Source organism: Paramisgurnus dabryanus, chromosome 3 (genome assembly GCF_030506205.2).
Source record: "Paramisgurnus dabryanus chromosome 3, PD_genome_1.1, whole genome shotgun sequence".
Lineage (NCBI taxonomy): Eukaryota > Metazoa > Chordata > Actinopteri > Cypriniformes > Cobitidae > Paramisgurnus > Paramisgurnus dabryanus.
The window spans coordinates 17,491,943-17,519,884 of NC_133339.1; the positions used below are offsets into that span (position 1 = coordinate 17,491,943).

General features: G+C 37.1%; 2 protein-coding genes across 2 annotated transcripts; both read left to right on the forward strand.

Moving 5' to 3' along the window:
- Positions 1 to 84: 84 nt before the first annotated feature.
- ankrd40 (ankyrin repeat domain 40) lies at positions 85 to 10,691 on the forward strand. The gene is made up of 5 exons (XM_065252965.2): positions 85 to 495; positions 1,563 to 1,711; positions 1,782 to 2,369; positions 2,528 to 2,709; positions 6,063 to 10,691. Exons 1-5 carry the CDS (start codon positions 362 to 364, stop codon positions 6,207 to 6,209), a joined length of 1,200 nt encoding a protein of 399 aa, XP_065109037.1. The 5' UTR covers positions 85 to 361; the 3' UTR covers positions 6,210 to 10,691.
- A 1,247-nt stretch (positions 10,692 to 11,938) lies between these two features.
- Positions 11,939 to 16,643, forward strand: wfikkn2a (info WAP, follistatin/kazal, immunoglobulin, kunitz and netrin domain containing 2a). The gene is made up of 2 exons (XM_065252588.2): positions 11,939 to 12,262; positions 13,561 to 16,643. Exons 1-2 carry the CDS (start codon positions 12,053 to 12,055, stop codon positions 15,073 to 15,075), a joined length of 1,725 nt encoding a protein of 574 aa, XP_065108660.1. The 5' UTR covers positions 11,939 to 12,052; the 3' UTR covers positions 15,076 to 16,643.
- Positions 16,644 to 27,942: the final 11,299 nt, after the last annotated feature.

Sequence of the window (27,942 nt, forward strand, 5' to 3'; positions counted from 1 at the left end):
TGCACGGACTCTTATCTTGTTTTTCAACATTTTCAGCGATTACAAGCCGGAACCAAAAATCACGCTCAAGGTGTTGCATCGAAATATGCCCCCAATATGGGCGCTGTGGCGGTAGCGAGAGGAATGTAGTAGTCGGCGAAAGATTATTTGAACACAACCCAATAAATTACATTGTTTTTTTTATAGCTAGGACTGGATTATAAAGACTTTAAATAGATTCCGTATTCATCCATATCTAAAATCACCCGTAACAGACCACGGTTTTGTCCCGGCAGAGCCAGTCGCGCGTCTATTTTGGTTCCTACTACACAAGCACAGTGTCGGATTGCATGAAGCTTTTATATTCATAAAGACTTGAATAATGTCAACGACATCGCTGGACAGAGAGCTGCAGGAGAGATTAAGAGAGGCCTGTGCAATCGGAGACATAGACGAGGTGAAGAATTTAGTGGAGAGCGGAGTAAACATCAACTCTCAAAATGAGATTAACGGATGGTGAGTATCAACTCCCACCACGTGACATTTAGTCCTGTTTTATTTGTTTGCATTTGTTTATTTATTTTGTTGGTTTACATTACATATAGCGCTATGAACCATCGCTATAGCGCTATGAACCAACCAGTAGAAACCCACAGATATCATTACATTCGTCATTAAATCCATTATAATTTCTATAATTGTTTCTATTATTATTTTATTTTTCAGTAGTGACACAAGTTTGTGTCTTAATCCTCCCTTCAATTTAATTGTAACACCGATCTGTTAGATATAGTTTAGTAATGACAAGCATGCCAACCCAAGCATGCAATAAAAGCTAAAACATCACTGTAATGACAATGTATGTAACCAGGGGCCGCAGTCTCCCACGTCTTTACTATAGAGTAGATGTGGCTGTGTTGTCAATCATGCACCCATCAGTACCCCTCACCCTCAACACTTAAGGTTTTAAATGTCTTCATTATCCAGACACACCCCCATTAGATTATTGATAGGGTGCTGGATGGTCTGGATTGGGTGTGATGGGCTCATTTAATACAGCCTGTTATATTTACAGCTGTGGGTGCTTTGATTTGCCCATTTCGTTTAAATATGCAGAGACCACACAAAGCAACCTTAAGGGTTAATTTCTCTGAAATGCGTGAGCTTTGTGGTGTTTTCACAACATTGCAAAACAGGATTAACAAGTGGCGTAAGTAGGATGAAGAGATTTGGTCTTCATTGGCTTATGTCTTGAAATTGTGAAAATGTTTGGGGTAGATTGCAGGCCACGCCTATTAAATGTGAAAAACCAAGTTAAAGTCTTTTTTTCAGATTTACTGAAATCATCCTACTTAATGTAAAGGGTTTTGTGTGAAAATATAACTTTAAAATATCTTTAGGTCATGTCAAAAATTGAAATCAAACTTTGATGCTCCTGATCTCATAATTAGATTATGATTTTAGTCTGGATTTTTACAGACAGGGTCACAAATAATCTGCTTTGTGAAAATTGACCCAACGTTTTTATTTGCTATTGAAAATGGTGTATGATTATAATATCCTGATGTCTTCTGTTAATCCAGGACATGTTTGCATTGGGCCTGCAAGAGAAACCACAAACACATAGTGGCGTATCTTCTGAACGCCGGAGCCGACAAAGAAATTCTGACTGCGAAAGAGGAATTAGCCGTTCAACTCACTTCCAAGCCTGAAATCAGACGACTACTCGGAGGTATGTGCTCAGATCAAAAAGACATCTCGGTTATCATGACAATGCATAATCCCACTCCATCTTTCTCTAGTGGAAGAAGAGGATGTTCCCGAAGTGAAAGAACCCGAGCTGCCAATCATCCCGAACTATCTTTCCAACCCGCCCTTCCTGTACAGCAAGATGGATAAAAACAATCTGAGCATAGCACAGCAGGTGTCGCAGAACGGCATCAACATTCATTCAGATCCTCTGGAGTCTGAACCAGCAACCCTGTCCCCGACACAAGAGCAACAACTTCCAACCCAACATCAACAGCCGAAGAGTCTTTACACAGACAGCCCGAGCCAGCAGGAGTTACCCTACATCCCCGTCGTGGAGCAGAACGGCGTAGTGCCGAGCCCTGTGGTCAACGGAGGTCTGCCAATGGAGCTCTCCCCAGAGACTCATCACGCCAACCACCATGAGTTTTCTCACACTCATGCTATAGCACAGAACGGGCCAGTGTGTCCAACGCTTCCTTCCCCCAGCGGGAACGCCACTAACCAGCCCCAGGTTCCCAACGGCACCATTACCCGTCAGCAGTCCATCCCCCAGCAGATCAACTGCTCCCAGCTCAGCGGCTCTGTGCCGGCCTTCCAGCCCTTCTTCTTCACCAGCACCTTTCCAGTTAATGTTCAAGGTACAGTGAGAAACCTTTTTAGATTGAAGAAGATCTGGTCTGGTATTTAAAGATGGTTTTAAGCTTAAGAAACACTGACTTGACTTCGATCTAGATCTACCTTCCTGTAAGGTAATGTATGCACACCTTAGTCACAATCTCTTGTCATATCTTCTCAGAGTTGGTATTGAAGGTACGGATCCAGAACAGCACCGTTAGAGAGAACGACTTCATCGAGGTGGAACTTGACAGACAGGAGCTGACGTACCGCGCTCTCCTCCGCGTGTGCTGCCGCGAACTGGACATCAGCGCCGAGCACGTGGAGAAGATTCGCAAGCTGCCCAACACTATGCTCAGAAAGGTAAAGCTTGATGTTAGTGACATTCCTTACAGAACTGTGCACAAGTCTCACTGTTTATTTTTCCAAGATATGGAATAATAGTAAACTTGTCACACATTTTGATGCGAGATACAGATGAGCGATTTAAATACGATCTGGCATTAAGTTTTCCTCACTATCCCAGAGAGCACGGCTCATGGTTGCTTAAGAAAGACGTCACAGGAGCGAGCTTTGGAAGGAAGAAGCGCCTTGACCCGCTTTTAACATAAATTTTATTGATATCGAATTATTGTCCAGCCCTAACACAAATGTAACTTGAGAAGTTATGACTAAACATATCCCTTAATCAAAGTTGTTCTATTTTAGCCTCCTTTTGCCTAGACTTTGAAGAATTTAGTTGTGCAATCTGAATTTCATGCTGAATTTTGTTCCCAAACATGTTGGAACGTAATTCATATTGCAACACAGTTACGCTCTGGATTTTTAGCCACACTACAATGGCTGTTGACAGTTTCTCTCACAGCTTTACTTGGAAGTAGTAGTGTCTCAGTAGAAGCTTATAGTACTGTTGCCAACACATCAACCCAAGATTGTACGTTGTTTTTGGTTCCCCTGAATAGACATCTGTCTGTGCTTTTACCTTTGCGAGACTCTTTCCCGTGTAAACATGTTAATGTATACAGACCAGGTTTGTTGAGATGCACATTCAAGCGGTTCTGTTCTTACAGTGAGTAAAAGCAGTTCTCCATAATAATGAGATTATTTTGGTGCATGTAAAGCATTTTATTTATATCAAACAGTAAGCAGTGGTAGAGTTTTGTGCTTGTTGATTATAAAGAAAAGCCTCAGGCAGGACTTGGGCTGACCTGCTTCTGATGGCATATACATTTCTTTTCGGCAACCTCAAAACTAGGACAAACTAGACAAAAAAACTTCTTTATGACCATTTGCTCCCCTTTTCTGTGAGAAATGTAAGCGGTGAAAATAGAAGCGTGTTGGTTATTTTTAGCAAGTTATCAGCAAGTAGCAATATCCAGTTTGTAAATCAAAGTGTTTGTCATATTATTTAAAATGTGTAAACTCTAATGTAATGTTCATAACTGTATTATCAAGGGGGTATAAAAACCTTTTCATAATGATGTGTATTATTTTTATTTTCTTATGCTGCTTACACGCAAAGCGCGAAGCATCGTGTTCCTCGCTCTAGATTACTCACGGGATTTAACTTTGTGTAATGCGAATATTTCACTCGAGTTGAATACTTGCACGAAGACGCGTTTAAAGTTAATTTCGTTTTCGGTTTGTACGCCCCATTAGTTTCTTTTTTTTTTTTTAAGTCGAAAGCACCACATGTCGGAGCGCTGCCCACTACACCATCGGCTCCAACAGAATGAGATGTGTTTAATCTACATACACCGCATGTCCCATAATATTAAAGTCGCCATTTCGTGCCACCATGTTCCTACAGTAGCCCTAAATGAAAAAACAGTTTTACATAGCGCACTTTGTCACTAAGTTATCTCAGATGATGCCGTGTTTATGTTGCGACTACTGTAGCTCCATTATGCGTTTCAGAAGTTAGGGGTGAACTGCGGACTGAGATGTTGGTTGCAATTCACAGTATCACTGCTAGATGCCGCTAAAATCTACAGAGTGGACCTTTAAATGGAGACATTTCACAAGACTTTTAAAATATAAAATCTTTGGTGTCCCCAGACTACATACCGTACTTTCCGGACTATAAACCGCACGAGTATAAGCCGCATCATTCAAAAATAGTGGACTATACGTTGCGTTTATTTAGAAAATTATTTCACAAAATCCAAGCCGAAGAACAGACATTTAATCTGGAAAGGCAAATTATTAAATTAAACAATAGCGGACAGAACAGCAGGCTGAATAGATGTCTGTAAGTTAAAGTTAGGGCTGGGTATCGATTCAGATGTTCCAGATCGATTCCATTTTGATTCACAAGCTATCAAATCGATTCAATTTTGATTCTCTGTTCGAGTTTTGATTACGATTCTCGTATCGATTTTTATACTCTATTCTTGATTCAACTCAATGAATATAGATTTAATACAAATACTATATTTATAAAAAAGAACAGTGAACATAAGTTTACAAGTGGGTAATTCATCAAAAGAAATTAATAGCCACAAACATGTATATTAAACTTTTAATTTAGGTACACTTGGGTACATTAAAACAGAACCTATCTCTAATTTTCTAATGTAAATGCATACAATTATGTTAAATACAATACAATTTTGATGCAAGATGAAAAATGTATGCTGAAAAAAGTGAGAACAGGCGCATTCCTGGATCAAACAGGATCAGGTTATTTCATAAAAAAAAAGAAAATTCGTGGCCTGTGAGAATCGATTTTGAATCGACCACTTTAAAAAACGATTAATCGATCAATATTATCCGTTATTTAAACAATAAACCATAGCATACAGAACTTACCAGAAAGGTTGAATAGGCTAAAATAACCGAACAAGCCAACTAGCGTGAAGTTCGCATACTCGTCATTCCACATTAATGAATCCATTGAATTACATAAATACAGAAGCAGCATATGGCGGACTCTCGCGGCTGTAGACGTTAATGTTGTCTCTTGCCTCATAAATGTCAAAATTAATTCATACTGACTTACAAGGCGCAACTGACTATAAGACACAGCACCAGCCAAGTTATGAAAAAAACGCGGCTTATAGACCGAAAAATACGGTATGTGCCGTTTTATCTCATAGATAATTTATTATAGCATGTAAAAATTGCCACTTTGTAGGTGTGAACAAAAAATGTGCCGTTTTTGTGTGTGTCCTTTAAAATGAGCTGATCTCTGCACTAAATGGCAGTGCTGTTGTTGGATAGTGCAGATTAAGGGATGGTATTATCCCCTTCTGACATCACAAGGGGAGCCAAATTTCAATGACCTATTTTTTCTATATGCTTGCAGATAATGGTTTACCAAAACTAAGTTACTGGGTTGATCTTTTTCACATTTTCTAGGTTGATAGAAGCACTGGGGACCCAATTATAGCACTTAAACATGAAAAAAGTCAGATTTTCATTATATGTTCCCATTAAACTATAATTTAAAACCTAAACAAAAACAACCTAGACAGCTGAAAAGCATAGCATTTGTTATCTGTAAGAAAGTAATCTTAATTTTTGTGTGGCTCGACATCCCATCTTTGCTTTAAATATCTTTTATCATAGATAAACTGCTAATTTTAGTATACGCATCACCCTAATTCAGACTATTGTTTTGTGCAGATGCTGCTACATATGCGGAATGACGTTATATCAGCTTACAGTTTTAAATATATTGCCCCATTAAGAATGCGTGTCCTTTCTTTTGGCAGGATAAAGATGTGGCAAGACTCCAGGACTTCCAGGAGCTGGAGGTCGTCCTGGAGAAAAGCGAAAGCTTGTCACTGTTCTCCGGAGGTCAGGGGAGTTTGACCGATCGGCCCTGCTACAACATGAAGGCTTCCCGGCTCACCTACTAGCTTCATATTCGTGCTACTGTACAACAAACTGACTCACTGTTTATCTGGGACCTGCTTCCTTAAATCCTGAACGCTTTACTCAATTCGTTCACAAAATGTGCTCCCGCCTACTTCCCATTTGGGTCCCTAATACATAAGAGAGCCTTATCCCAACCTATTTACACATTCCCGTTATTCATTAACAAATGGATCCTCAGTGCCTCCTCCAGTGCGTTATATATGCTTTTAACAGGTTTAAGTCTGGAGTGCGAGCTATTCCCATTGCCTCTCAGTGGGCCAATTTGAATATTTAAATTTATTTAGTTCATGACCAGACTTATATTCAAATCCACAACTTTTGCATACTTTCCGGCCCTGGGACGGGTTTGGATCCGTCTCACAACCTTGCCTTCCTATCAGGTCACTGTGCAAGTGTTGGTGCGTTCCTTCAACCCCGATTGGTCGACTGGTCGTCCACAGTCCTGTCTCGGGGATGCTGGCCAAGTGTGTTTCTTGATCCGTTATTGGGGTTTTCTGCTTGTTTTGTTTAGGGGAAGCCACATTAGATTTATTTAAATGCGCAAATGCTTTGATATTAAGACCTTGTTTTGTTGCCAGACAGCTCGCTGTGCACTTTAACCAAATCTTGCCATTATTTGGGAGGTTTCTTTTTTTATTTGATTATAAAGAAATTCAGTGCTGTATGTCAAATGCTGTTTAATAAGTCCATGTAAGCCAAATAACTTGCAGGCTGTTTTAGCACAGACTGTTTTGGATGAATGATCTTGTATGAAGGTCAATGTCCCTAAATAATGTAGCAAATTATTTTCCCCCAAGAAAAGAGCTAAATAAGATATAAAATAATATTGAACCACAGAGAGCTTCCATTGATTTTAATATTGACCTCTTTTGAGTTTGGCTCTGTGAATTGAAGATGCTTAATTCTCACATATTGATAAACAAGGTGTGTGTTTCGAGATATAGCAGTAACAGTAGTGCCATCTATAAGCTAATACTGCATTCAACTTTTTAAGATTAGATTTAGAGGAGATGCATAAACACTACATTGTTGTAAACTAGTTTTTCGACTTGATAGAGATTGTGTTAATGTAAGAACAATACTCTGAAGTCATCATTTCTAAAGATTTGTCTTATAATTACAAAGTTTTTGTAGTTTTGTTGGCGGGTTCGGCTTTAACCATATAATATTATTATTATTATTATTAACATTTGTTAACACTGCTTGTGTTGTTTAAAGTTAACATTAGCTGCATATGTTAACTTTGAAAACGCAGACTTTTTATGTGCAATTTTTTAGTATGGTATAATACTAGAATTTGAGAATTAAAGGAAGTATACACTTTAGTTAAAATGAAATCATCTCTATTTTTATTCCTCCTTTTAATCGATTGCACAATTGAATTCCCGGGAGTTTATTTTAAGTTTTTATGTCTGTGAACAATTAAGTTGGTAAAGAAGTTTACTTGTAACAAAATTTATTAGACAGGTTCTAGAAGTCAAATACAAATCGACTCGGTCTATGCATTTTGATTCCAGATATTTGTGTTAAATGTAATTTAATTAAAATGTGCATTATCTTTCCTAAAAATCATGTACTACGATCTAAAAAATGCTGTGTTAATTTTAGCCCAGCATTGGGTCAAAAAGGGACAAACCCAGAAAGGAAATTTTTATATTTGACCCAACAATGAGTTAAAACAAACCCAGCATTTTGAGTTGAAATAACCCAGCACATATTACAACATAATGGGCTGGGGTTGTTTCTTTTTACGCTGGAGCAAAAGTTTGCAAAATGTCAATGCACCATGCCATTGCTAAACATCACCAATAGAGGACAGGCTTAAACTTGTGTCCGAGATGAGAGTGCTGAACTAATAGGAGGAACAGAGCTATGAAATCTTAAATGCTAAATTGTTTTCACCCTGGGTGGGGTCAAATATGGACAAACCCAATTGTTGTTCAAATTTATCTTGACTTTTCTATATCAATTTTCACCAAGTGGTTGGATTTGTTGATATTTTACCCTATCGTGGGATGAAACAACCCATTATTTTAAAGTGTAGTGTTTCTCTAGGGCTCTACAGCAGCCAGAGAGATGAGGATTCAGAGAGAATATTAGATTTTATATTTTGTTAAAGTTTTTATGGACTAATGTAACACGGATTGGATCAATGAAAAATAAGTGTGCAAATGTCAAAGAGTCCAGGACATGCTGAGACTTACAACACAAGATTATATAGTACAAAAGGGCCAAATAAAAACATTAAATGCTTGCGTTTACAAGTTACATTTGTATTTATCATGCAAGTTACAAATTATTATTATATTTTACATATTTAGAAATCTGCTTCACACACAAACTGGTAAGTAAGAATTTGATTATCTTTGGTGATTCTGTATTGGAAACAATAATTTCAAAGTTTGAGATTTTGGTTGGTAATGAATCACAGGAGTTTCCAATACATTTTTTTTTTTTACAAATAACTACATCAAGTTTACATTTTCTTAAGCAGTTTAGGGTTAATCGACCTCTCAGAGTAGTATAGAGAATTATAACCGTTGTGGCAAAGATTTGTGAAATAAATACTTTGGATTTGTTTTGCCACAGCCCAAGACAGGAACTCGCTTCACCAACTACCCTTTGACCCTTTTAAAGTTTTAAGGGAAACGAGGCCCACCCGGTTCAGCGCTATAGATCACATGAGGCCTCTTACACGAGACGAGACCAAACAAAGCACAGGAAATTACTGGAGAACATTGTCTTTTCAAACCCTGAAGCGATTGCTTATGTTTGCACAAAAAATAAAGAAAAAAAGTCTGTGCTCCAATGCAAATATTTATTGTTCTCATCAAACTAAAGTGACATCCAAACAATCCCTAAAAAGTTTGAGGATATTGTGTTTTTAACTTTATCACATTTGAACTTGACAATAGTTCGGATCTCGTCTTTTGGCCCGGTATGGTGAAGTTAGCATGCGCCCTATCTGAATAAACACATGCCTTCTCCGTGGGCCCATCTTGAGACATCCAGTTGCACCTGAGAAATTATTGCTGATCTGGGAACAGTTCTCTCATAATAACAACACCCAATAGTCACTTTAAGAAACTTACAGAGGAACTCCTATCAGGGAGCATCTTTTAAATATAATGGTCAAATTTTAATTATATAATATGCCTGGTATTTATAATAGTGGATAGTTTTTCGAAAATATTTGTACTGATGTCATTTTTTAAAAGCTAAACTTATTGCATGTGACTTTGAAAGTGACATAGGCATTACATGAGAATTACAAGATTCTCAAGGGGTACACTAGGGTTTGTTGGATGTCACGCTTGTAAAAACGAGTAAAAAACCCCTACAGGTATAGAAACCTTACAAAAATGTGTTATATGTGTTAAAAATCTAACTTTATAAAAAAACTCCCCTTGACTCATTTATCCCTGCAAGAATTTTAAAGGAAAACACCACCGTTTTTTTTATATTTTACTATGTAAAATATTTTGCGGCACTGTGACTCTCGGCCGCAGTAATATTTACAGAAGTTTGAGCGAAAGGGGAGTAGTCAGAAGGAGTGATGATGTTACTGCGCGCCGAGGCCGAAGTGCTGCAAACTAAGTGCTCTTCCGCCATACAATATAGTGCTTGAAAAATTGCAATGTTTTATTTTGTGCCACCATACTTACTTGTGTTACCACTCATGTAACAGTCTTTAAATAGGGAAAACATTGAAGTGTTTGGTGGCTTCTAAAATCATCCCTGTTTGGATCCTAAGGAATGAATGGGGCTAGGCTAAATGCTAACACATTCCCAATGCGCTGTACATAGATTAAGTGCATGCATTGAAAAAAGATAGAGATTAATTAATTCATCTAAGTTGATGTAAGAACATAGTAAAATATTGAAAACAGTGGTGTTTTCCTTTAAGTTCCTTGAATATAGAAACAGGATATTTGTGACTCTGGACCACAAAACCAGTCGTAAGGGTAATTTTTTATTGAGATTTATACATCATTTAAACGTTGAATAAATAAGCTTTCCATTGATGATAGGACAATATTTGGTCCAGATACAATAAAAAAAAAAACTGGAATCTGACGGTGCAAAAAAATCAACATATTGAGAAAATCGCCTTTAAAGTTGTCCACGTGTATTCCAATTAAATTAAATTTACAATATATCTTCATTAAACATGATATTTACATAATATCCTAATGATTTTTGGCATAAAAGAAAAATTTACAATTATGGTTATTGCTACAAATATACCCAAGCTTATGGTTTTGCATGGTCATATTTACTAGAGGTTCTTCAGGGGTTTTATCATGACATCTGGGGATCTTAAGTTGTGTCTCCATTATGTTTAAATTTTTAGCTAACTCAACTAATGCAAACCGTATGCTGTTTATTTAGTCATATGCTGTGGCCCCTTGGACCCTATTTACTTTTTCAATACACACTGCCGGTTTTAATATGCATCTGCGCTCATTCGTCTTTGTAATCTGCTGTCAATACGTAATAAATTGCTGCACCTTTGACACAACCCTTGGTTTCAGCTGATGTCAGCAAGCTCTCTTGTTTCTCTGGCCCTGGCCAATTAATTAATGCCTAGTAATGCATAATCAGGTTTCTGACTCTTTCCCACTTGAATAGCCCAATACATTTTGAAATATGCCAATAGATGTAAAACAGGCTCAACATTAACTCTGATTCATGGTGACTTTAATTTTTCTAATGTTCTCAGGTCAGAGCAACCTTCAGCAATTATGGTCTTGGATCTTAAGGGTTCGTACAGAGCCAATTGCACTAATATTTATATAAATCCCTTAGATGAAAAGCATTTTTGGTGTTTATACTGTACAAGAAGTTGAATTTCTGGCTTTATGGCTCATATGCTGTTCCTTACAGTATACACTATGAAGCTTTAAATCTCATGAAGACACTATTCCCTGGTAAAACCAAAGGATTTTGTCTGAAAGTTTCTGGAGACAGTGTTTCAGTACTTCACTTGAAACTTTGATAAAATTAAAATAAAACATTTAAAATGTGACATAACAGAATAATTAGGCAAACATTGTAAAAGTGAGCCTTCATATGCATGCAGCATATGCAGTATTATGTACTATAGTACATTTAATGTATAGATTTCCCAGATGATTGCTACATTTGTTCCAGCAGACCGGAATACCGTATCCCAAAATGCAATGTGATGCACTTCATCGTTATTTCCAGAAGATAATAACTGACCACTTTAAAGAAATCCGTTTACATTGTACTTTCATTTAGATTTTTATGTTATTATTTATTCATATTGTTTTACACATACTTGAACTATAAATTGCAATATTTAATTTAATTTGTTAAAAAGCTAATTTATTTATTAAACATGTGAACCCACATGAAACACTGTAGTAGTATTTACTATAATAAACTGTAGTATACATTGCTATAGGATAGAAATACTACTGCATACCATATTGATGCAGTACACCAGCACTCCGACTCATTGTTAGATAGTTAAGTGTTTTATAGAGGTGCCACTATACCTTATAAATGTAATTTGATAACGTCCACATAATTGTTCCCGTCAAGGATGTAGACGGAAAGCCCGCGTTATAATCTACTCGATTAAATGTGAAGTATAATGGGGTTGAACGCGCAGCATTAATGAATGTAGCGCGGGGCGCGCGTGGACCCCTCCGCCTCTCCACACAAACACTCGAGACGCACATCAGACGTCCAGCACTTTACCAACGTCCACACTTATTTCTCTCCTTTGTTACGCGTTATTTTGTCGGGCACTGTAGTTTTTCGCACTCGTGCACGGTTTTCCTCGCGTCTGGAGATGTGGTGGATGCTGTTTCCCAGATGGATTTGGTTTTTATTCGGGCAATTTTGCGTCTCGCGGTTGGACTTGCGCGCGAGAGCGTTGCCAATGCCAATGTCAATGTCCAAAGTGGTTTATTCTCACGCGGGGATGTGTCCAAACGAGATGAACCCGAACCTGTGGGTGGACGCTATGAGCACCTGCGAGCGAGAGTGCGAGTCTGACCAGGTAAGTTCAAATCTCATACATCATCACATGCTAAGACTTTATTTATGAACATTACACGTGATTTTACTACAGTAGAGTGGAAGTATGATATTTGTAGTGACATCATTATAATTCTTGGTCTAACTACTACAGAAGTCTAGCAACACTAAAATACTGTAGTAGACTACTTTAGTATTTACTAAATGACACTGCAAAATTAAAGTACTGTATGCTGTAGTAAGCCTACATAATAGTATTTACTACACTTTGTTCATGTATACTATAGTATTTTGTAGTATCAGCTAGCCTATATTAAACTGTAAAAACTGTAGTAAAACTGTAGTATACTTTAACATTATTTTGGCATCTAGGATTGTTGCTATACTTTTATATTAAATCTTTAGTGGAACCTAAATAGTATGTAAAATGTAGTATACAGTCTACTGTACTAGTGTATATTATAGAAATTATTACACTTTGTTTATGTACACTACTGTCAAAAATAAAATGATGGGTTATTTTCAACCCAGTTTTGTCCCTTTTTGACCAAATGCTGAGTTTAAAATAATTAACTATATGTGGTATTAGTGAATTAATAAACGAGAGTAAATGGAAAATTATATTTCTATTTTAATATTTACTGTGGTAAAATACTAGAATTTTACTATAGTAATTACTAAATTATATTACAGTGTTTTATATGGCAGTACAAATTGTCAAAATTCGTGGTTAATGCACTTTTACTATAATAAAACTGAAGTTACTAGAGTTATTGGTGCTATAATGAAATTGTAACTGATAACTTGACATTTGCTACCACAAAAGAAAGAAAAAATATAAAATAGCATTTTGCATTTGTTAAGTTGTAAATCTCATACCAATTTAATAGAAGTTTTCTGAAGCAACAAACATTTTGATATTTTTATTTTAGAAATTTTTGACAAAATATTGGTAACCATTGTCAGTTTAGTAAGAAAAGATTGAGGACAAAATTCAGTTAAATTAAACTAAGTAATTCAATTCAAATTAATAAAAGATAAGCATTGTTTACATTCAGAATTTTTTTATTGCAATGTCCTTAATGTTAAATGCTCTCTTTTATTTTTAAGTCGCTTTGTGTAAAAACATTTGTTAAATGAATAAATGTAATGTAGATATTATTTATGAATAATTAGACAAACTATAAAACATTTACTATAGCCTGAACCAACACATTTTATTTTTGTAACTGCTTCAATCCATTAACTGATCTGCCTGGAGTCAGACAGCTTATACTTCTACAAACTTCAAACATACTCCAATCTCTTTTCTTCCTCCAGGACTGCGAGCCATTTGAGAAATGCTGTTTAAACGTTTGTGGAAACAAGAGCTGTGTGGCGTCCCGTTACATGGACCTCAGGGGTAGGAAAGGTCCTATGGGAATGCCCAAAGGCATCACCTGTGACAAATTCATGTGCACGCAACAAGGTTCAGAGTGTGACATCTGGGACGGACAGCCGGTGTGCAAATGCAAAGACCGTTGCGGACAAGAGCCCCGTTTCATCTGCGCCTCGGACGGCATGACCTACTACAACAAATGCTATTTAGATGCGGAGGCCTGCACGAGGGGCACCACTCTCACCGAAGTCACCTGTAAGTTTCACCTTAGCTTCTCCAACACCAGCCCTCTTCCTGAGGAAACCACCGTTCGACCCACCACAGCTCATCTTCAGACCACCCCTATCGATATTCAAGCACCTATCATGGTCAGCAATCCGATGAACTATTTTGTGTTTGTGGGAGAAACCGCCAGCTTCCTGTGCGAGGTGACGGGTAAGCCGAAACCGGTGATTACCTGGGAGAAGCAAATTAAAGGCAAAGAAAGCACCGTGATGGGACCCAACCACGTGCTAGGAAACATAGTGGTTACTAACATCGCCCAGCTGGTCATATACAACGCCCAAATCCAGGATGAGGGCATCTACACGTGCACTGCCAAAAACCTGGGTGGATCCGTCCAGGCTCATTTTCCACTCTCTGTGGTTCCGAGAGAGCAGACCAAACCTAAACCGGTGGTGAATATCACTCGCTTACCACCTGAGGAATGTTCGAAAGAACCGGATATGGATGTTTGCGGAGAGGAGAGCGTTAGTTGGTACTACGAAGCCAAGGGAAACAACTGCTTTACCTTCACGTACAGCCAGTGCGACAAAAACAAAAACCATTTTGACACGTACGAGTCATGCATGGCTTCGTGCAAATCGGAGATTGCTGCCCCATGCACTTTACCGAGCGTACAGGGGCCTTGCAAGTCATACAAACCGCGTTGGGCCTACTTTCCTGCGCTAAAGAAATGCCAGCCTTTCGTTTACGGAGGGTGTGCCGGAAATAAAAACAACTTCGAGAGCCAGGAAGCTTGCGAGGATAAGTGTCCCTTCCCCAAGATCAAGAACTGTAAGCAGTGCAAGCCCAGGCAGAAAATGATCCCAAGCTTTTGCAAGAGTGACTTTGTGGTCCTGGGGCGAATTTTGGAGATGAAGGAAGACCAGGATTCTGGCCACGCGCTCATCACCATGGAGGAGATCTTAAAGGACGAGAAGATGGGACTGCGGTTCTTCCGGCAGGAACCTCTGGAAGTGACGCTGCTCAATATGGATTGGAAATGTCCCTGTTTGAACGTGACAAGAGCGGCGAGTCAAATGATTATAATGGGAGACGTTCACAATGGCATGGCCGTCCTGCAGCCCGACAGCTTTGTGGTCGCGTCAACCGCAAGGCGCATTCGTAAACTCCGTGAGCTCGTCAACAAAAAGCCTTGCGATATTTTGATGGAGTTCAGCAACGCAAAGTACTAGGGAAGTTTCGATGCAATGCCAACCTTGGACGTCACATACGGATTTGTCTTGCTGTGTAAAAAAACAACTACTACAATCATGTCAAATTGCTGCTATTTTGCAGCATGGAGGATGGAGAGACGAATATTGTGAATTGAACTGTGTAAATGACTTTATAGGAACATATTATCTTATTTACGTCTACACGTTGTAGTACGAGTACAGTTGTTTTAGTTTGACTAAAAACCTCAGATCTTGTATAAAACCAGACTCTGTACCTGTCTCAGAACGAAGGCCTTGCAAGGCAGTCGCTGAACCTCAGCCGAAACAGGTGGTTAAACTTTACTAACTATTTATGCTTCACGAAGAACGCATTCGATTTGAAAGCCATGTCATTCGTAAACAAAAAAAAATGACATGTTAAATACTATTGCACCTTATTTTTAATTCATTTTTATTTTAGTTTTTGTTCCATTTATTTATTTTAACACCGTACTTTTACGTTACTACCATAAGTTGAAACAGGTAGTCCTTTGTGCGTGCTTTACAAAGTATGTCAAACCATACAATGGCAAACATATAATGAGATTATAACTATTATTTTATGAGCAGTTGAAATAAATTAAACTTTTATGGAACACCTTCAGAGATCGGCAATCGAATGTCTTTCTTATTCGTCGTTGTGGTCTTGGGATACGAGGGTTTTTTAAATGAGCTTTGATAGGAGGGGGGTACTTTATGATAAATCTCCGGTCCCACCCCTCACCCCATTGGATCCTATTGTCAGTCAGTACAGGCCTTGATTTCGGAACGGGTCACATTCCAGCTGTTCTCTGGTGGGAAATGTTGTGACTAAGGGGGATGGGGGGCCAGTCTGATCCCTTGTGTTGTGTCTGGCTTAAGACTCTCTCCTCGGCCACCGAGCTTTCATGTGAGAACCTCCGCCTCCCCCCAGCTTCCCGGCCATCTCATCTCCACAGCTCCATCTCCAGCCAAGCTGTGACCCGGCATGGGAGGGGAGCCAACACACACACCGTTCTCTGTTTTAAAGGCACGGCTTCGAACTTTTGACTGGAGCTGGATGGGAGGGAAAGGGATAACACATGCTTATTCCCTAGGGTGGGCCTCCGATGGCTGCTACCTCAGGCTGGCTGATGGGGTCTCATCGGTGACCCCGTAAGAGGCTCCTGAAAGGAATCAAAAGAGAAGGGGGCGTGGATCTCAGATAGGATTGGTTGGGGGTGCTGGGAATGCCGAGTGGGGAAGTTTCATTAGAGCTCTTGACGAGTGTCAAGTAAAGCAATCAAGCTCAAGTTCAGCCGGCGATGAGTGTTGTTGTCGTTTCTAGTATTATTGATGATGGTGTGGCAGGTGGTTTGATACGCAAGCATGTAACTGTCTCTTCTGGGTTTGGTGGGATCGAATGAATGTTTCAAAGAAGAGAGCCCATATCAGCGTAACACTAATCTGAATATTTGGGGGGAACACTGCCCCCACTGATGTCTATAGAGGTTACGGCCCTGTTGAAAAGCGCATCGAACATTATACAAGGTTAATACGGTCTTGACATCATGTTTAAACCAACCACAAGATGCATGAAATGAAGATGCATGTGATTAAGCAAATGTTGTTGTGTTGGTCCTTAGATATATGCCAGGCTATATAACATTAACCATTCAAAAATATATATGAGGGTTTGAACACTGTTATTCACACCTACATTAAAAATGCTGTAATATAGACGTTTTCAGCAGTAACAACATAAACAAGCTGCTTTCGTGGAACAAACATAACTTCCGTTAAACTCTGCTAGGAATAAATAACAACAAAGTCCTTTTAAAGTAGTTTATTTATATGACAAGCAAAACATTTGTTATTTTCGACGATGTATTTGTTAAGGGGTTCAGTTTAGCAACTAATCAAACCAATAAACAAACAGAAACCGGAAGTAAAGTTCTGACCAGATGTGCAATCGCGTGCATCTATAGACGGTTTCAGCAGTAACAACATAAACAAATGGCTTTCGTGGAACAAACGTAACTTCCAGTAAACGTCCGAATCCTTTAACAAGCTAAATAGGCAACAAGTAGATCATCTTAGTTTAAACTTAAACGTTTCAAAAACTACAATAAGCTAACATTACTGTGTAAAATGTGTACTATATAAATACCGATCGGCTGCCAAACCTCCCTTCACATAGCAGTAATCCATGATCGCATCTCCCCTCGTCTTTAGAAAACCAAAACATTTGTTATTTTCAACAAGTTATTAGTTACAGAGTTTGGTTTAGCAACTAGTCAGACCATTAAACAAACAAAGACTGAAAGTTAAGTTTTGTCCAGACATGTAAACGCGACAACCAGACTACTCTCACAGAAAGTCGAGTTACAGTATATTCACACGGGGCATAAGCGTTAACGCTTCCCATTTTTTTAAATTTGTGACGTCATGCGTTGCCGAACTGAATTGTGGATCCGCCGGCGCCGCATCAGTGCCGTTGCTCACGGCAGAAGTGGAAAATTTCTCAACTTTTCAAGCGGCAACGGGTGCGTCAGCCAATCAGAATACCTTATGCAAATAACCTAATTACGTTTATGGAAAACCGAAGCATAGGTTGCGTCCACTGTGATTGGCTGTTGGCCATGCTTCAGACAAGCCTTCCGTCAAGCGTTAACGCTTTCGCCCCTTATAAATTTACTGTTATAGTCACACAAAATTTTATCTGGTGCCTTGAGCACAAATATCTTTTTTCATGACACTCGCACAAATTTCTATAAATAGTTTTCCGTGTGCATTTTCACAACTTTTTTTTCATTTTCTGTATTGTTTTCTCTTTGTTTTTTTCTATTTTCTTACCATTGTCGCTTGGGGTTAGAATCACTTTCTGTTACATTTTTAGACATCCTAACCCAAACCCCAACTCCAAGCAAGTGTTTTAAAAGCGGAAGAAAAACACGTAGAAACAAATACATAAAAGTCTATCCTAACACAAACCTCAAATCTAACCCCAAGCGACAAAGATTTAAAAATAGGAAAAAACAATACATAAAATGACACGAAAAAGAAAGTTGTGCCATGGACACAAGAAACTATTTATAAAAATTAGTGCGAGTGTCACGAAAAAGACATTCGTCCTCAAGGCACGTAAAAAAGGTGAATTTCATACCATGGACATGAATAAATTGATCAAATTTTGAATTACTATAACACGACTTTCCATGAGATCATGTTGGTGACAATGCATCCGATGAAACTGTCTATACTGTAGGAATTTAATCACAATGGTAAACACTATAAATTAGAGACTAAACCATAAAAAACTGGGTTGGTTTAATCCATGGTTGGGTAAATATTACACAGAACCAACTAAGGTTTAACAATAACCTTTGCAGCGTTGATTCAACTAATAGGTTTATTTATAACCCAACAGTTGGATCTGTCAAAAATTTTCCAACCAACCCAAATTTTTTTGACTATGTTTTTTATTTACTTTCAAATATTAAAGTACACTACAGTATTTACTACAGTTTAAAAATTCACTATAGTTAATGGTATTGCGGAGGATTTTCTTTTTCCAGGTGGATCATCAAGACTATTGGTCCTCCTAGTTGTCAATCAGGAGTGTTGCGCAATTGCATTTTTTTTTAAGTTGAGAGGGCGGTTCTTTTCTATAATTCGAGAAAATCCTCCGCTACACCTTTAATACTACTGAATACTATAGTGTAATTGTACTGTAGTATACTATGGTAATGTGTTTGCGATGTAAGAAAAATTTTCTTTGCAAGGATCACCAAAGCACCATAGTTATTGTTATTATTATAAGACCATATATAATTATTTTGTTTTTTTATCAAATTTCTTTCGTAGTAGCAATAACTAGAAATTGTATGTACATTATGATTTCAATGATAAATGTTGGTAAACGATTCATTGTTTGCCAAAAGCACTGATATCAACATCAGCATCGAAAGTATATATATATATACCATGTATACGCAAGTTTAAATCACCCAGGTAATAGTGAAATATCTCAAATTAAGTTACTGGATCAACAATTTGTAAACCTGAGGCTTGGATCTTAGCTTGATGCTTGTGTACATAGAAACAACTAAAGTTAGTGGAAACATGTTGACCTCGCTGTCTCCCCTCACAGGGCCTCATGCACTTGACAGTGTTGTAGTACTTTAGCATGAGATTTATCCAGCATATTTATTCCTGTCTGCACAGAAGTCACTCTCAAGCACAAAGTGTTCTGGCATCCATTGATTTACAGCTCTGACAGGGGCATTTGTTTATTTGACATAAATTATGCAAATGAAATGTATAATTTGGTATGCAGAAGTGGGCGGGAATAAAGTCCATTCACACCGTGATGGGATTCCCACAACGATCAGAAGTCTGCTCACGTCCTGTGTGTGTGTGCGCGCGCACTTGTGTGTGTTTGTGTGTGAGACCACACAATCAGTCAACTGATGTACATAATCAGATTACAATAGCAGTTATTTGCAACCTACAGAAAATAAACAATGTTTGAAGGCCTATGTAAAATTTTTATTTAAAAAAATAGATTTTTTTATCGTATTCACTCAGTTTTTGTAGAATAAACTTATCATTTAACAGTGGCGTGCTTAATTGCATTTTAATTTAATCTTAATAAGTCAAGAGTAACATTACATTACCCTGGATAAAAGATTCTGCTAAATACGTTATTGTACTGTCCATTAGGTATACATTTTTATATCGGAATTAATATTGAAACAATTTTTAATATAAAATAGCAATTTGATTTAAGGGAACAATTATACTGTACTGTTTGACTTCCAATTCCCATTAAATCCCATCTATCTACAGGTATCCCCATGTTTCTAAAACACTAATAATTATGCAACAAAATTTAAAGGATGTGTATAGTATAGAATACTTTAACTGCATACTACTGTCAAGGAGTCTAATAATATGTGAAACTATATACTGTATGTAATCATTTTAACAATTGTTGTCAGAGAAAATAATATGGTCATTTAGCAGATAAGAGAGATTCAAAACAAAGCAGGGGCAGAAATCAATCATACACAGTAACAACATTTCTAAACAAAATGAATAAGTGTTTGGATTTTTTTTAAAGGTTTTAAAACTTTTAGAAGGATCTCTTGACAGAAATGCAATATAATATAGACAACTTTATTATTGGTTGAGTATAAAGCACTTGCAAAGTAACAGTTTTTATGACCTCCGAATGGGTCGTTTTTATTACTCTTTACATGGAAGTCGCCATTTCGCACCTTCATGTTCTACAGTAGCCCTTAATGGACAAGCGTTGACTCAGAACATGATGTGTTTGTCCTGTGGCGGCTACCGTAGCTTCTCTATGCATTTTGAAAGGAAGGAGACTGGGGTCTCTGCAGCATAAAAGAGTCTTTTTGCCAATGTAGGGGCATTTTCAAACTTAAATAGGTTTTTTCCACCTCTTTGCCTGATTGGCTTAAATTGAGTGGGTGATTCCCAAATTCGTTTTTGAGAAGGTCTCTGCGTAACAAAAAGAGGCATTTTTCATAAATAAATAATTAATAATCAAAATAACAAATTTCAGTTTGAAAACTGAAATTTGTTATTTTGATTATTAATTATTAATTTATGAAAAATTATGATTATGAATTATGGCTTTTCAGGGCTTCCGTACTTTTTGGATTGGATGGTTAAAAACGCCTATGAAAACGCCCCAAAATTGGGAAACGCCCCTTTTTTGTTCTGCAGAAGGGGTGAGCTGCGGCCGTGCCATAAGTTGCAATTCACATTCTCACCACTAGATGCCGCTAAAATCTATAAATGTAATTCAATAACAATAATCCATATATGTCTTGAATAAAAAACATAAAGGTTATACTTTGAGTTTGTCACTTTGTAATGTAGTTGCTTTAATGTTTATGTTTACTTTTATGTCATTACTGTAATCTATTAATTCATTATTTATTGTTTCAATATGCATGAACTAATGCAGCATGATGTATAAACTACTTTATAAACCAATTATTTCTGACTGGAAAAGTTGCATTACATTAATAAAAATGACATTTGTTTGAATTACAGTAATAAATCTTTAAAAAATTAGCAAAATGTGCTAAATTATTAATATAATATATATATATATATATATATATATATATATATATATATATATATATATATATATATATATATATATATATATATATATATATATATATATTAATAATCCTAATTGTATAAAATAAATTTATTTTCTTTAATCATAGTGGAATCAATATTGTGTTGTTTTTGGGGACCCTTGGGTTATGAGAGATTTATGGGCGTAAGTTTGAGGTTACATGAGACATGGTTCATTTGGTTCATTTATCAGAAGGTTGTGTTGATTGCATTACATTGTTGAATACAGTATTTTAAAAGTGTGCTTTGGCTGAAGACTTATACATACTGGCAAATTTAAAACTTGGTAATTTGTCTATTCTGTACAATATGCACATACAGAAGAATAATGGGCTTATACTGTCAAAAAACGGTCCCTAGATGGTCCCTAGTACATGCATTTTAATACTTCAGAGGAATATCTTGTTATCAAATGTATACATGGTTGTACCTATATGGTACATATTAGGACCTTTTTAAAGAGTAGCGCCCTAGTAACATCTTGGGACTATTTTTGACCAATTTTTCATCACAGTGTACTAGTAGTACTTTATAATAGCATGTTATTTCAAACATAGACTATTAGCCTATAAAATCTCTTTAGAGATCAGATCAGTTCATTAACTTTTGGGCATGGCAAATGCTTTATCCGAAACTTACAACAGTGAGGAAAACAAAAGTGATTCATGGAGGCAATAATGAGAAATGCAATACAAAGTTACACCATTTAGAGTTAATATCTAGTTTATTTCACAGAATAAAGCATAGGCAACAGTTTTTGGTACAAGTTACATGTTTGATGGTTTATTCACCCTGCGTAATCCTGTTGCTTTAAGTCTGTGTCGTGAATTGTTTTACCGTATTTGTGTCACAATGACAATGTTGGATAAAAAAGCTTATTAGAAGTGAGTCATAGATTCTTGGGTTTGTTCTGAACTGTTAATGTTTCGTTTCAGTCTATTTTGAGCAATGCCACTAGATTCTCCACTGGAGGGCGCTATTGCATCAGTGTTGGTGTAATTTATGTAATGGAGCTTGTTTTTCTCTACAGCAAAATATCCAGCAGGGTTCCAATTATCTCCTATTGAGCTGCAATGCATATTAGATCAAGCCCAAACTGCTGTGTGAACATGCAATTCCTCTTTTATTTGAATGAAAAAATAACTATTAACCTGATGGATGATTCATCCTATAATCAATGTCATACAAGCTTTCAAACCCATCATAGAAACCAGAAGAACGTTATAGAGGCGACGTACAGACATGACGGTTGAGTGCACAGAGTAACAGGAAATTATTATGCTGCAGTCTTTTACCAAACAAGGCCTCTCGGTGCTTGATTCATCAATAAGGAATAATTTATGGGCAACCTTAAGGGGTCAGTAGCTTCTGGATAATTCATTTAGAAAGCAGCTTGAAGTGGATTGGAGGCCAGACATAACATGATACAGCTTTCTTGATTCAAGAAATCTAATTTTAAAAAGCCTTAAGAGGCTCAGCCACATGCTTTAAACATGTCTCATGTAATATCTGTTTCAAACATACGCCCATAAATCTTTTGTAACCCTTAAATGTGTTAAAGGAACACAGCTAGGTCCCCAAAAACAACAGAAATAGATAAGTAATTCCATTGTGGTTAAAGAAAATAATGTTTTTTTTAACTATTAGGGATTACTAATATATTCTTTTATTAATTTAGCACATTTTGCTAATTTTGTTTTAAAGGTGCCCAAGAATGCACTGGAATAATATGCAAATAAAAAAGTGCAAAATTGATCCAGAGGTGGTTTTACATGTCAGTTTACAACCCTAGGATTTGACCCCAGGATGAAATGGTCTATTATCACCTTATTTGAAAGGGTCATGAATAATAATGTTGAGATCTGCTCTGGTTGGCTTGTTCACAGAGCAGTTCAGTTCAGTAGCTCTGTGTGTGTGTGTGTGCTAACAGACCTTATGTTTAAAGGTGTAGCGGATAATTTTCTCGAATTTTAGAAAAAACGCCTTCTCCACTTTAAAAAAAAAATGCAATTGCGCAACACTCCTGATTGACAACTAGGAGGACCAATAGTCTTGATGATCCACCCGGAAAAAGGACCTGCAAAACTTAACTGTAATGTCAATAATAGAACTTCAGCCTAAATGTTAGCATGTAGCATTAATTAGCATATAGAGCTAACTCAATCACAACTTTGTTTTAGCATTGTAACAACATTAAAGTACAATGTGTAATTTAATGTTGGGGGCGTACATCTCGACTGTAACGTCACAGTCGGTGTTATTTTGAAATTGGCTTGTTTTCTAGCTGTCTTTTACATGTGCAAGATTTACATAAAAAGGAAGAAACAATCGTTTTGAGGCTCACGATATGTCATTACCATGTACAGAACTCTTATTATTCATCTATAACTAGAAAAATACACTTTTACATTCAACATTTAAGATTTATGGCTGTAATACAAACAAACATTATTTTTATTAATGTAATGCAACCTTTTCAGACAAAAATCATTCGTATTTTATGCCGCATTAATCCATGCATATTGAAATAAAACAATAAATATTGGATTAAGATATTAAAATAATGACAAAAGTAAACAACAACATAAAAGCAACTACAGTACAAGTGACAAAATCCAAGTAAAACCTTTATGTTTTTCAATCAAGACATTACTGTTAGTGAAGTACATTCATAGATTTTTAGCGGCATCTAGTGGTGAGATTGTGAATTGCAACCAACAGCTCAATCCACAGCTCACCACCTTCCTTTCGAAACACATAGTGAAGCTACAGTAGCCGCCACAGGACAAATACATAATCATCATTAGAGACAACATAATGGCAAAACATGCTCTATAGAGCAGGTTTAGTTCTTCCAGAAAAACTTTTTTGTGATTGTTGCTGGCACGTTTTCTTAAAAAATGCGATGGAATATGTGGGATTTTTATGCAATGAAATTGCGGGAAGTTGCAAAAACTGTTTTCAGCTTTTGCAGCTTTTCAATGATGTTCACGTCACATAATCACGTCACTTCATAACGTTGCCATGGCAACAGGGGACATGGCTACGCTTGTGTGAAGTAAATGCAACATTTTTCCACTTTCTGCGAAGATAAATGTGATTTTTGCTACGAAAATGCGAGGATTATGAAATCATGCAAGCCCGCAAATTTTGCTCAAGGAATTGCGTTTTTCGGGAGGAACTGCAGTTTGTCTGTTTAGGGCTACTGTAGAAACATGGCGGCGTGACTTTCATGTAAGGAGACCCACGATAGATAAATACAGTTTATTTTGTAAGGTCTTTATACACCACTGATAATAAAGCTATGTAGATTATATTGCATTTCTGTCAAGAGAACATCCTGAAAAGTTACACAAGGCACCTTTATCAAGGCGACACACAACCATTTTGTTTAGAAACTTTGTTACTGTGAGTGATTGTTTTCTGCCCTTGCTTGTTTTGAATCTCTCTCTCTCTCTCTCTCTCTCTCTCTCTCTCTCTCTCTCTCTCTCTCTCTCTCTCTCTCTTTCTCTCTTTCTCTTTCTTTTAGTCAGTAGCAAGTGGGTAGAAACAGACTGTAATAACCCTGGTGAGGGAGTAATGTAGCGAATAATCAACTGCATAAATCAGCTGCCTTATCCATTCGGATGGCAGAATATGTGTCTGTTCAACCTGTACTATCAAACCCTACTGGTTAACATCTAACTCCGACTTTCTCCTACCCCAGGAGCCATCAACATCATAAATAACACTGCTCTCTGTGCACATACGCAATATTATTTGCATTTGTCATGGCATGACACAGAGTCCATTCCCCTAAAGACATGGTTGGCTGTGCAGAATGAACTGACTGTCAGGTCTCACGGTGAGACCTTATTTATTGGGATTGTAAAGGCGTGTTTTCCTTCCAGGGCAAAGCTTCAGGCGGGGCAGGAGAGCAGTCCCTGCGAGTATGATGGTAAATATTCCCAAAAGGAAAGAGGGAAAAACATGACTATTCAGGTAGGACTACTTCATGACTTAAGTGAGACTTAAACCTTTTCCAGGAACCAAAGATAGATGCCTTTTTGAAGACGGCATATGAGCAACCACATAGAAACCGTACAAAGCAGACGGAAATGCACTAAAAACACTTTAGCAACCATAACAACGCCTTGGCAATCACCCATAAGATTCAAAACTAATCCCTGTAACCATTAACCCAATCCAGATTGACAAATATTATTGGCCAGGAATATTTGAAATTTTGCAAAAACTATGCTTTATGGGTAGCAATAAGAAATGTTGTGAGTTTGGATTTGAAGAAAAGCTTATTCTGAGCATGTCCCGATCCACCAGATCCATCCAGACACAGAACAAAAGGCAGTTGTTTGGAGTGGTGCGAGCTTTACACCCCCATGTGAATTACAGCGCCTGTCCTCTGTCCCGTATTGCGAGCCGAGAACAGAAAGGCATAAATTTGGGGAATTTATTGCATCCAATTAAACAAGGTGGGAAATGCTTTATGGACTGACAAAATTGAAAAACCCACAGAATTTTAAAACTTTAAAAAGAACGCTGACTTTAAAACATTTTGTACAGCATTTTCACATACTTGATAAAAAATATTTTAAAGTCTGCTAAGAAACAACACCCGACCTGCATATATAAACTCCCTGAAAAATAGAGGAGTATTTAGCCTAAAATATTTAAATCAATGCAGTTTTTAAAGAGCTTTTATACTTTCCCCATTAAAAAACAAACAAACAAACAAACAGTAATGTTATACTGTCAAAAAATTGTCCCAAACTGTGCCCTTTAAAAAGGTCCATAAACAGTATGTACCATTAAGTAGATACATTTAGTACCAATATGTACCTTTGAGGTACTATTTAGGTGCAAAGCTGTACTTTATAAAGTGTACTGCCCCAGTGATAGCTGAAGTAAATATTTACAATTTTTTTCTGACAGTGTACATTGTAACATTGTGAATAATGTGCATTTAAATGAGTAGTCCCATGCCAGATTACTGGTTTTTAGTGATTGTGTCCTGTCAGTGAGGCCATAATCAAGACAATGAGAAGTCGGATAAAGAACTGAGCTGTAACATGCAGTGGATTTTTATTTTTACCCCATTCAGGAAGCTGAAACATACATTTATCACAGCACGCGTCAGACATCTACAGAAAATACAGTTATCTCATTCAAAGCATGTCTGCCCTGCAGGGAATAACAGAGGCAGCTAAATATTCATGCTGTTTTATTGTTTTATGTGGAAGAGCTGAGTATTACATGAGTGACTGTGCATAAGAGAGAGAGAGAGAGAGAGAGAGAGAGAGAGAGAGAGAGAGAGAGAGAGAAAGAGAGAGAGAAATTTTTAAGCAAAAATGTATAAAGATATTTTGTCTCAACAGATTTGAATACATTCATCAAGTGTGTGACAGACAGACAGATATGGAAGTAGACAGACAGATACAGGCAGATGCTGTAGATAGAAAGACATATAAATAGACAGACAGACAGACAAATAAACAGACAGACAGATAAGGTAGCTTCCGTAGCTTCTCGTTGCGTTTTTCGAAATTGAGGTTGGTTGCAATTCGCGATCTCACAGCTAGATGCCGCTAAAAACTAAAATAAAGTGTTAATATATAAATAAATACATACATACATATACAAACATATTTTTAAAAACTCTCTCTCTCAAAAAATGTACAAACTTGATAATTAAATCACTTGAAAATTATCCAAAATCTTATCAACTTAAAGAGCACCTATTGTCCGATTCACGTATTTACATTTCCTTTGATGTGTAAGTGTGCAAAAGGTACCGTATTTTCTCGACTATAAGTCGCTCCAGGGTATAAGTCGCATCAGTCAAAAATGTGTTTTGAAGAGGAAAAACATATACAAGTCGCAGTGGAGTATACGTTGCATTTATTTAGAAAATGATTTCACAAAATCCAAGCCAAAGAACAGACATTTCATCTGGAAAGGCAAGTTATTCAACTAAACAATAGCACAAAACAGCAGGCTGAATAGGTGTCCGTACATGTTAAAGTAACATAAACATTTACACGATACACAATAGCATACAGAACATAGCTGGGAGGCTGAATAGGCTAAATTAATACAACAAGCCAAAAAGTGAATCTATTGAATTACATAAATACAGGAGCAGCATTGAGCGGACTTTCGCGACTGTAGACGGTAATGGTTTCTGACTATAAGTCGCAGGCAGGGCTGGCGTCAAGGGGGGGCATTCGCGGGCCATGCCCCTACACAGTTTTTTATTAATTTAATATATATCAAGAATAATTAAAATAAATTAAACATTGAATATTTCATGACTTTTAATGTAATCAAATGAGGAAAATATATATTTTTTAATTAAAGGGGACAGAGAATGAAAAACCATTTTTACCTTGTCTTTGTTGAATAATTGTAGTCTACCCGCATTCACAAACATACAAAAAGTGCTAAACATGCTAAACATCTCAGTCTCATAGAAATTCCTCTTTTAGAAATGTCAGCCAGAAAACAGCCCAATCTGAAAAACTGATGCTTATGACATCACAGGCATCTAACTGCCCCTCCATTTTAAAATAATTGGCTACATTTTTTGAGTGGCAGCAAAGTCAGCCAATCAGTAATGAGATTGCAAGTTAAGCCAGTAGGGGGAGCCAATTAGGTGCAAAACCACTTGTTTAAAATCCCCCACCCTAATAAAGCTATCTGAGAGAGGTT

What these genes read in the sequence shown, in the direction of transcription:
- wfikkn2a (XM_065252588.2), top strand. Translation starts at nt 12,053, where the DNA reads ATGTGGTGGATGCTGTTTCCCAGATGGATTTGGTTTTTATTCGGGCAA. An exon ending in GAGAGTGCGAGTCTGACCAG is followed by an intron (nt 12,263 to 13,560) that starts GTAAGTTCAAAT and finishes TTCTTCCTCCAG; the next exon opens with GACTGCGAGCCATTTGAGAA.
- ankrd40 (XM_065252965.2), top strand. Translation starts at nt 362, where the DNA reads ATGTCAACGACATCGCTGGACAGAGAGCTGCAGGAGAGATTAAGAGAG. An exon ending in CAAAATGAGATTAACGGATG is followed by an intron (nt 496 to 1,562) that starts GTGAGTATCAAC and finishes CTGTTAATCCAG; the next exon opens with GACATGTTTGCATTGGGCCT. An exon ending in CCAACACTATGCTCAGAAAG is followed by an intron (nt 2,710 to 6,062) that starts GTAAAGCTTGAT and finishes TTCTTTTGGCAG; the next exon opens with GATAAAGATGTGGCAAGACT.